The sequence below is a fragment of the Mangifera indica genome, chromosome 10 (genome assembly GCF_011075055.1).
Source record: "Mangifera indica cultivar Alphonso chromosome 10, CATAS_Mindica_2.1, whole genome shotgun sequence".
NCBI lineage: Eukaryota > Viridiplantae > Streptophyta > Magnoliopsida > Sapindales > Anacardiaceae > Mangifera > Mangifera indica.
Window position 1 is genome coordinate 9,420,675 of NC_058146.1, and position 10,457 is coordinate 9,431,131.

Below are 10,457 nucleotides of genomic sequence, written 5' to 3' on the forward strand. Positions count from 1 at the left end.
TTGAAACCTCCTACTTATCATGAAACATGAATTTTTTGTTTGAAGAAAGAGGTTGATCTTATGGGAAATAAACAACAAAAATATAAAAATGAGTGGGAAAAAAAAGGTTGCACATTAATGTCGGATGGGTGAATGGATGGAAAGCATAAATCACTCACTAATTTTCTTGTTAATAGTTCAAGTGGGATAGTTTTTTTTTTTTTTAAAATCCATTAATACTTTAAAATTTGTAAAAAATGTACAAAATATATTTGAGTTAATAGTATAGTGGAGGAGATATGATAAAAACATGTTCTACAAGTGATAACCAATGAGACATCCAATTATGTAGCTATCGGTAGAATGTTAAAAGGGAAAAGCAAAAAGTTATTTTGGTCTTCTTGTTCGGCTCATTGTCTTGACTTTATCTTTACGATATTGAAAAAATTCCAGTATTCTATGATAACATTGCAAAAGTTAAACAAGTCACAAATTTCATTTATAGACATATGTGGGTGTTTAATTTATATGAAAAATTTGTAAAACATAAAGAGCTAGCAAGATTGACAATAACAAGATTTGCAACATTTTTCTTACATTGAGTTGCATCATGGATAGAAAAATAGCTCTTAAATTTATGTTTGCATCAGATGTATGGGCAAAAAGTACATATACTACTACAGTTAAGGGAAAAGTGGTTAATATTATTTTAACTGATGGAAGATTTTGGAAATTTATCCAATTTAGCTTGAAATGTGTGAATCCACTAGTAGATTTTTTAGGCTTGTAGATGGTGATGTGAAATTAGCAATGAGATAAATATATGAAGCTATGAGTAGAGTAAAGAATCAAATTGCAAACAATTTCAACCATGTTGAGCATCGATATGCACATGTATGGAAGATCAATGACATTTGTTGGAATTTTCAACTCTATAAGCCACTTCATGTAGCGACAGTAAGTGTTGATTCTTTTACTTTAATCCATAAAAAAATTGCTTAAAATTTTGAATTTAAATTTTCAATTACGTTTTGTTATATATTAGGTACTATTATGATTCAAACTTCAATCTGGATAAAAAAGTTAAAATTGGATTGTACAGGTCATTGAAAAGATATATCTAGATGAGGAAACAAAAATTGAAGTTGATGCTCAATTTGACAAGTTTAAACGAGTTACTGATATTCGTCTTGCAAGTGAGTTGGAGGATACTGTAACAACCTTAGGTATGTTCAGGGGTAGGTTGGTCTTTTGGCTTGATCAAGGTTTTCATGGAGGTTTAATAGTGTTGAATTTTCAAAGTCAATGTAAAAGTCAAAGCTGTAGGACACTCGTCCCTATGACTTGACAATTTCAAATCACGCTTGCATAATTTTTGTGATGCATGTCTTGAGGGATCTTTATCCCATTTTAGGGGATGACCGTCTTAGGGGTGTTTCCAGCAGTTATAAAACTCCTCCATGCATTTTGTTTAGGGTTATGCATTATTAGCCCTACTTTTTTGTATCAGAGAGCGCAAAGAGGATTTAAGAATCTTGGAGAGTCACTAGAGCAGAGGATCGCTGTCAGATTCTTACCACTCAAAGACTAAGCACTGTCATAGGAGAGGTAGGCGAACTCCTTCCTTTCTTTTTTTTTGGGTAATGGCATGCTATAACAATATTGTATATGTAATTTGCACTAGAATAGTTGCATTTGTGGTGATTGCAAGATGTGTGTGTGTGTGTGTGTGTGTGTGTGTATGCATGAATGAATGATTGATCTGCATGAGTATGATTACGATGATGATAGAATGCTAAGAATATGCATGAATTAGATTATGTTCGTTTCAGATTGTGTTGATTGTTGGGTTTATGGGTGTTTTGAAAAGGTTTTGGTGAATTGAATAGGTTTAGAGCAGTCCTAATTTAATTCTAGATTGTCAGATTATCGAACTGTCATTAGAAATAGTGAGGTGCTAGAAGTTCCAAAGGCAAGGGACGCCCGTCCTATTATGAGGAAGGCGACGATAATAGTGGTCTTGCATAAGGGTAGATTGGTAATTTAACCGTTAATAATATTTGACACGTGAGAGTGAGGTCAGAAGGGAAGAATCGTCCTTACTCATTTTGCGACAATTGTCCTTCATAAAGTAGAGTATGACCATTCTTTAGGGAGGAACAATTGTCCCTCACATTAATGGAAAAAGAATGTTATACCAAGGGTTAGGAAAAAAATACGTTCTACCCTCTGTACGATGATTAGGGGATGTAAGAGATGTTTGGGACATCCATTCTGATCAGATTCAAATAAGAGGTATTTAGGACATCCGTCATGATAGTATGTGAGTTGTAAGAGGCATCTAGGACGCTTGTCTCATTAGTATATGAGTTGTAAGAGGCGTTCGGGATGTTTGTCTCATTAGTATACAAGTTATAAGAGGCATTCGAGATGTCCATTTTATTAGTATATAAGTTGTAAGAGGCATTTAAGAAGTTCGTCTCATCAGTATACGAGTTGTAAGAGGCATCTGAGACGTTTGTCTCATTGATACATAGGTTATAAGAGGCGTCTGAGACGTCCACCCAATTTTCAATAAGGTATAAGAGGCATTTGATACGTCCACTTGATATACGTTTGGGACGTTAGATGAAATGGATAAATAGACAACTAGGTTGTCTGAGGATATTCTAGTAATGCTCAATGATTGTGTGTGCCTATTAGGTGAATTATCATTTATGTGCTTTGCTTTGACTTACAGATAGACGTGAGGGCGGGGCAGACAACGACGCTAGTGGATTAGCTCAATGACAACACAACCACTATTGAAGACTTTTTATTTTAAATCTTGGAAGTAAACCATTTTGGAAATATCATTTATCATTATTATTACTATGATTTTAGTAAGTAGTGAATCTGGTATTTTTTTTAAATTAATAAAATCATTGAGGTATTTCATGAAATTATTTTGTAATGCATTTATATGAGAATTGTTAATGTATATGTGGCATATCATCCCAGTAAATTACTCTTAGGGGGATGATCTTGAGCTGGGGTGTTACACATACACTTTTATAGCAAACCTTAGTGCATGCACCCTTGGATTTTAAGTCATTGACTAAGACTGTGATAATAAGGGTGATAATGCACCTACATTGGAAAAGAATTTTCTAAAAACAAATGAATTCTTTAAATATAATTAGCAGCACTTTATTGCATTCAAGTGGTAGTAGAAAATTATCTTTTAATATAGTCATATTATCCTTTTTTTTTTATCATATGATTTTAGTTGAAATCCAAAGTTGCATGCATTAGGGTTTACCATATGGGCGTGTGCATCCCCTTACTAACTTTCTAGAACAATATAAGTAATTGATATTATATTCTTATAACATTCAATCACATTGTTCAAAAGAGGGGTGAACACTCTTATTGTTATTTTGTCATCCATCTCATACTAATCACTTGAGATTATTTCCATTCAATGAAAATTTATATTCAGTTGTTATATCATAGAGAGATTACAATATATTCAATTGTTATATCACAATGAGATTATGTTGCACTTAAGTGTTAAATCAATTTTTTTTTTTGTTAGTAAAGGGTTATGTTCTTGTAATGCATTGCAACTCAAAAGCTTGACCCAGTCATAAGACTAATAACATAAACTTTGATAATACACACTTCATGATAACAAACTTAATACTGCAAACTTTATTTATATAAGGGATGTGTGACTATAATCATGACGACTTTTGACACTTATAATAAAGGGTCTTGTGAATCTTGAAAAGATTTGTCTTGAGACATTATTGATTGAGGTTAGTTGTGTTATTTATTGGATAAACTATCATGATTCTTTTAGATTTCTCTAATGATATTGTTGGTTCGGTAGTAACTTCTTTGGATAAGGTTGAATGTCCTTTATTTGGTAGGCTACTCTTAATTAGCTAATCTACATGAGGAAACTGCATATTCCTATGCATCTATAATGAAATTGAGCTTGTTTTAGTGGCCAATGAAGCTCAGGCGTCCAAACACAAAGATGGAGTGGTGGTTTTGTCTTTGTTGTCTTATAATGAGATTTTTGAAGCTTTTGTAATGGAATTGTGTTTGCCACCATGATATGGGTTGAAAACACTCCATCAATATTTTGAAACACCCAATGAATGTGCTAAAGGTTGCATGATGATGCATGTGTGAATTGTGAAAACCATAAGACTATTTCAATGTTTATTTCTCATATATCATAGGAACCAAATAACTTTGCGTCTAAAATCCCTTTTTGTATCTCTAACATGAAAAATGTTAAGATAATGATAGTCGAGATGGATATCAATGTTTCCAATAGAGGAAGTTTCTCTTTGAGGCAAAACTTTGGTTTCATAAATAAACATATATTACTTAACTTTGTTGTGGCTCTGTTTGGATGAGACTAGAGAAGAAGAGATTTATGAAGATAAAAACTTTGGATTGGTTGTCGTTAGAGGATGAAGGATTAGTATAACAACAAAGGCGCCTATGTTTAGTTTTTTATCAATCATGCAATAATAGTGTATAATTATAAGAACATTTAACAATAAGAGAATTAAATTAGGAAGCTTAGCAGAAAAATATGCTAATACCAAAAAAAAAAGTAGCCAATTGGGGATTAACATGATTCATTGTTGTCCAAATGAATTAGATGACTCGTCTTTTAGATGACAAATGATTTATCGTTCAAAGTTGGTTGACAAAAAATAGAAAGAAAATTTTGAAGTCCTAAGAGGGGAAAATAAATTTTTAAAATTTAATCATTAGAGAAAATTGTTAGTTTTTCAAACTAATGAAAAAGAATAATATAAATTTTTAGGGTTTAATAGTAAAATAACTATTTTACCCCTTATAACTAACAGTTTTGGTTTAGTTTAATAGTTTATGGGTACATATTTAAGTTTTTAAATCCCATGGGTATGTAATGGTGTAGGATAAACCTTGGGATGGAACAAGTCCTTTGGCCCTATATGGGAAAGCAAGGGGCTGCACGGCAAGCTGGTAATTCAATTCGCAGAAAACTAATATTAGATTTGTCGAGAAGATTGTAGAATAGAAGGTCGGCATCACTCGTTGGGATACGCGTTTGCTTGGGCTCTATAGTTAATCATATTCGGAGGCAGGAGGTAATCTATTTGGATTTCGATTTGGATCCATGGCTCTCAATCCTCAATTGTTTAACAATGGGATGCCGGTGCCCTTCGTCAACGAGTTTTTCGTCCTCAATAGAGATGGCGTTGAGTTTAATGTCGATAAGATTCCCGGGTATGTTTTTCTTTTGATTTTCTAATCATAATTTGTACCTATATTCATCTCTATTTCTTTTCTTGGTAAGTTTTTCATGGATCAAAGGAAATTAGGTTAATTGAAGATTATTATTACTGCCTCACCCTCACAGGAAAATTATAAACATAACTTACTGTGGAAATAATCACTTCTAAGAGAGCTCATAATGGTCTTAAATTTTATTTCTTGTTGTGCTTTTCAAAATCTGTACATGTGCCTTTGGTTTACTTGATTTTATATTTCTTGTGAATATGATTATTGAATATTGATGTATTGGGCATTGAAAGCTATTGTGTTCTTGGAAATGAAGCATTGTTTGGGCTTGTTAGAAGAAGGAAATATAATGGGGAAAGAAGAATAGGATATATTCTGTAAATTTAGTACATGTATCTTAGAAGTCTAATTAAGTTAATAACTAGCTTAGTGATTTTGAACTAGTTGAGTGATAGTAGGTATTGAGAAGCTTTTATGATGTAGATGCATTGCCTTTGTAATTTACCTAACTCTAGTCTTGTTTTTTCAGAGCTCATGGAGGCAATGTAAAGGCGAAGGGGATAATTTACTTGTCAAATGTTCGCATGGTCTTTGTTGCCACTAAACCTGTTGGAAACTTTGTTGCTTTTGATATGCCCCTGGTTTGTGACTGACCCTGAATACTGTTTTCTTGTTTAAATCTTTCTCCTTGATTCTTCTGAAATTCATATAAGAAATTGATAGCAGATTTTAATGTTATAGCCAGCTTCTCTCTCTTTTTCCTTTCCTTGAGTCAGGTGCTGGTTAATGTCATTCATGTGCTTCTTAACAGTTTCTAGTGCTTCTAAATCACTAAAATTTCTTATCTGATATTAGCACATTCCACAAATTATTATACAATACTCTCCTCATGTGTTAGGTTTATAATCTAGTCATAATCAATAAATGGTGACTGGGATTTATCATGTGGTATTGGTGTATATGTGGTTGTGTAAATGCTTAAGGAATGAACAGCCATCTCTATGCCTTGAATCATAAGTACACCAGATGGATTGCCCTGATAAATAAGTGAAAGTCAGATTAGACAAGGAGTTATGCAGAATACTGGCTCTCTGGGGAATTTTCTATGCAAATTCTGGAAGAAGTGCATTAACTAGCTGATGCAAGCCTCTAGGGATATTATATGCCCACAAGTTTCCTTATATGTAATTTGTATTTGTGTCATTTTGGGTCCGCCTCAAGACCCTGTGCAGCCTTGTGAGTCTACATTCTTTCGGTATAATTCTTGTGGGTCACAGGTTTACTGCTAAACTTTTAATAGCTTTATAATCATCTTCAAAATTTTTGTTCTGGTTATTGTGTTTCAATTCTTTACCAAGGGAAAGAGCGGTAGAAGAGAAGGGTTTTGGGGACGGGGGGCTGGTCAATGAGTAGGTTTGTGATTTGATCTAATGCTTTTATGACCAAGTTACTAATTTTAAGCTGGTCTATTGACAGCTCTACGTCCATGGTGAGAAATTTAACCAGCCAATATTTTACTGCAACAATATTTCTGGTCTCGTGGAGCCTGTAAGAATACCATCAAGAGCCCTCTTGTTCTTACTATCTTTAATTTAGTAGAGACTAATTATTGCATGCCCTAAATCACAGGTGGTCCCTGAAAATGAGCATAGGGCTCTGTACTCCACCCACTCTTTCAAAATTTTGTTTAAGGAAGGGGGTTGTGGTACCTTTGTTCCCCTTTTTTTCAACTTGATTTCATCAGTTAGACAGTATAATCAACAAATAAATATGGCAGCAGAACCTCGTGTAGATCCTTTACAAGCTGCACAAACTCCTGTTGAGGAAATGATGAGACATGCGTAAGTTGCATATTTAGCTTTATCATTTTGTGGTGAAGATAATTTTATCAAGGGTTTGTTGGTTAAAACCTCATTAACGTTCTCGCAGATATGTTGATCCAAATGATCCAACAAGAATCTTTTTGCAGCAGCCCACCCCGGATTCTCAACTTAGACGCCGCACCTACCAGTCTCGCCCAGCTGAAAACTCAATCTGATTTTTATCTTACAATTGCAGAATGTGATACTGCTTTCCAGTGAATTAAGTCATGTAACTACGTTGTGTCATTCCAGTACATAATAAACATATATGGGTGTTGTATTGCAATAAATATCTGCTTTCTAAGTAAGCTTGTATTTTTGTATCTTAATTCTCCATACATTCAAGTCGACATGCTTGGAACAAACAAAGTAGGCATGCTCGTTTATCTTGTAATCCTGAACCCTAGTTTAGGCTTCATCTTTGTCCTTTCTCTTCCTCCCTCCCACTTCAAGTTTTGATAACACATGCATTGGTGGGTAGAAAAGAGACATCCCATCTCATCAAAATTTATGAAACATTGAGATTGAGAAAACCACTAGATTCAGCGTACAAATACTGCACCTATGAGTCAGAAGATTTACAAAGGTTTTAACTTATAGTTCTGTGAATGTTCTTTGGTAGGCAGCATTCTGATGTGTTATCAACGTACTGCTTGTGGAAAATGGTAGAGACGTAAAATAACACCAAATTCTGTGATTTTGGCTATTGCACTGCTTCACGAACTGCAATCTGTGCAGTTCATATTCATCCATGCCCTTGTTAATTAGATGTATCTTCTCTGCCATAACTGATAAGCATTCCATGATTTAGTAAGATAAACGGTGAATGTTCCTTCTCTGCCATAACTGATAAGCAGTCATATGGAAGGAATCATAACCTCTTGGTGTTTTATGCCACACAAAGTGCCTCCTGACTTGGCAAAGATTATGGTACATGCTCAGGTACATTTTTGTTGATATGGACAACAGCTTCTCCTTCAAAAATGAAATTTCTCCATGATTGATTACAACAGAAAATTTGCTCCAGTCCAAGACATTTCCAAATGGGAGGTCATAATAATTGGAGAGTATAACAGGAATACACCCGTATTGTATGGCATCGCTGACCCTCGCTGTGTTCACTTCATAACCTTTAACATGGAGACAGTATTTGCTCCTCTTAAACCCTTCCTCATAAGGAAAAGGACTCTTAGGGAATATGTCCATAGAAGTATCATTTCCCCATAAAGCTATTAGTTCTTGGCGAACAAGAGAGTTTTGTATTCGTCCAGCGAAGTAAACAAGTCTATGCCTGCAGTAGATAGACAAATGATCCGTAAGCTTGCAAAAGATAGATAACACATAAATGTCTCAATTTCAAGAGAATGTTTATCAGTGCTAAGTTCAGTTAAAGAGAATAATTTGTTAGAGTAAACGGAAAGCTAATTTTGTACTATAGAATAGACAAATTGTCAGTTCATAATTAACATTAAACTTCTAAATAATAACATCACGAATGATCACTAAAAATGTAAAATATAAAATTCGTTAGCGGTAATATGTTATAGTATCACTACAAACCTTGAAAAAAAAAAAAAAAGATATTCAGCCAAAAAAAAGAAGATGAAGCCACTAGATTGTAATTGCACAAATACTTTAATTATTACCATTTTTGAACATGGCCTTTCAAGATTGTGTAATTGACACCTAGGATGAAGCTTGTTTGATCGAATGAAATAGGAACAGTATGCAAAAGAAAATGGAAAAAAACATAAAATTGGATTCTAATATCTGGTTGCAACAAAGGTCTCAAATCTCAAATATTATATAAATCATTATGCCAAAAACAGACGAGCATGATGCTTCAACTACTGTCTTAGACTTTGTATTAAAATAGATTGAAACAGAGCAAGTAAAGGGGATAATCATTTGGGAATTTGTTAAAAACATGAGTTGCAACCAGTTTGGTAGATAAAGCTTCAATAGTATTTAAGCTTTACACACATCCCTTTGCCTGCACAGCACACTCAGTGTGAGGGACATTACAAAGTTCATCTCCCTTCACTCTTTTTTTTGGGATAGTAACAAGGACAGCTATTGCATATATTTTGATATTGAAAATCCAACTTATGAGATTGACAATGATCATTCTTTTTCTAACTGAAATAGAAGGTTCAATTTATAGATCAATCTGCTATAATACTATGCTAAGTAACCTTGATACAAAGTCAAGTAACTATATGATTGTTGATGCTATGTTTAGCAACCATTACTCAGTGTCAATTTAAGCAACAGTTTGGGCGAACGTAAGTAACTATTTTGACCCAAAAGCTTAATTAATAAGATGGATCATTTACCTGGCATGAGGAGGATTCAGTGACACAGGATCGGAGCGAGGCCAGATTTGAGGAAGAGCCACATCTTTGTGAGATACATAAAACTTTTGGAAGTAACTAGAAGAGCAAGTGACCTGAACCGCATTGTTATGCAATTCAGCATTTCTGGAAGCAGCCGCTCGTCCCACAGAATGACAATACACATAAAAATGGTCAGCACCTCCCGAGGCATTCCAAAATGGAAACTCTTTGATTATGGTTCTAGAGTATTGGGCCACAAATTCAGCAATGGAAGCCTCCGAACGGACTCGAGGGTCATTTCTCAAGTTGTTGATGGAGAAAGGCAAGAAGAAGAAATGGGCATGTTGAGGGTTGGTTGTGATTAGAGAACTACGAAGGAGGGCTACCTTAAACATGTGTTCACTCAAGTAATTTCCTAGTTTTGGATTCGAAGGGTTTGTGTGGGGAACAAAAATTCTAGCAAATGGGTCCATGGTGATATTGTTGTTGTAGACATGAGGGTATACATAGATCTTGAAATTGCTCATCATTTCCTGAAACTCAGCAACAAATAGTTTCCAATTGTGATAAGGGCCCGATTGAACTTCCCCTGTGATATTTGCTATAGCATTTATACTTGGTCTGGGTGCTTTTGGAGGAGTAGAAGAAGAAAAATTATGGTAATATGGTTGGAGTGATATAAGCGAAGGATGTAATTGAAGGGGTTTTGGGGGATTGTAGGCTACGTTCATGAGGAATAGCACCATAACCAGCACCGCCAGTAACCCCCATAGATAAAGAATATGAAGAGGTGGGTTTATCTTTCTCTTATTCTCCATGGGAGTTAAAAAGGGAATGGAAGCTTTTCTAAGAGAATTATGCAACTTAGAAAAGTGGACTCAAATAAAGAAAGTAGAAGGTTAGGGGTCCACTGTAATAACAAGAAATAAATAACAACGACAAAAGTGAGATGTCGTTTAGATTAGATGAAGAATGGCAACTTGTCTCT

The 10,457-nt window shown here is 34.5% G+C and overlaps 2 protein-coding genes across 2 annotated transcripts; one reads left to right on the plus strand and one right to left on the minus strand.

The window, feature by feature from the left end:
- The first annotated feature begins 4,943 nt into the window (after nucleotides 1-4,943).
- LOC123227659 (UPF0664 stress-induced protein C29B12.11c-like) lies at nucleotides 4,944-7,441 on the plus strand. The gene is made up of 5 exons (XM_044652756.1): nucleotides 4,944-5,256; nucleotides 5,801-5,912; nucleotides 6,748-6,819; nucleotides 6,901-7,112; nucleotides 7,201-7,441. The coding sequence occupies exons 1-5, from the start codon at nucleotides 5,147-5,149 to the stop codon at nucleotides 7,307-7,309; spliced, it is 615 nt and encodes a 204-aa protein (XP_044508691.1). The 5' UTR covers nucleotides 4,944-5,146; the 3' UTR covers nucleotides 7,310-7,441.
- Nucleotides 7,442-7,631: 190 nt separating this feature from the next.
- LOC123227658 (probable glycosyltransferase At3g07620) lies at nucleotides 7,632-10,408 on the minus strand. The gene is made up of 2 exons (XM_044652755.1): nucleotides 9,470-10,408; nucleotides 7,632-8,424 (listed from the first exon to the last, which is right to left on the minus strand). The coding sequence occupies exons 1-2, from the start codon at nucleotides 10,285-10,287 to the stop codon at nucleotides 7,941-7,943; spliced, it is 1,302 nt and encodes a 433-aa protein (XP_044508690.1). The 5' UTR covers nucleotides 10,288-10,408; the 3' UTR covers nucleotides 7,632-7,940.
- Between the last annotated feature and the right edge of the window lie 49 nt (nucleotides 10,409-10,457).

Bases quoted from the DNA above. Each gene is read 5' to 3' on its own strand.
- LOC123227659 (XM_044652756.1), top strand. From the start codon at position 5,147: ATGGCTCTCAATCCTCAATTGTTTAACAATGGGATGCCGGTGCCCTTC. The intron at 5,257-5,800 runs GTATGTTTTTCT...TTGTTTTTTCAG, and splicing joins AATGTCGATAAGATTCCCGG to AGCTCATGGAGGCAATGTAA. The intron at 6,820-6,900 runs GTAAGAATACCA...CCTAAATCACAG, and splicing joins TTTCTGGTCTCGTGGAGCCT to GTGGTCCCTGAAAATGAGCA.
- LOC123227658 (XM_044652755.1), bottom strand. From the start codon at position 10,287: ATGGAGAATAAGAGAAAGATAAACCCACCTCTTCATATTCTTTATCTA. The intron at 8,425-9,469 runs GTAAATGATCCA...TATCTACTGCAG, and splicing joins CTGAATCCTCCTCATGCCAG to GCATAGACTTGTTTACTTCG.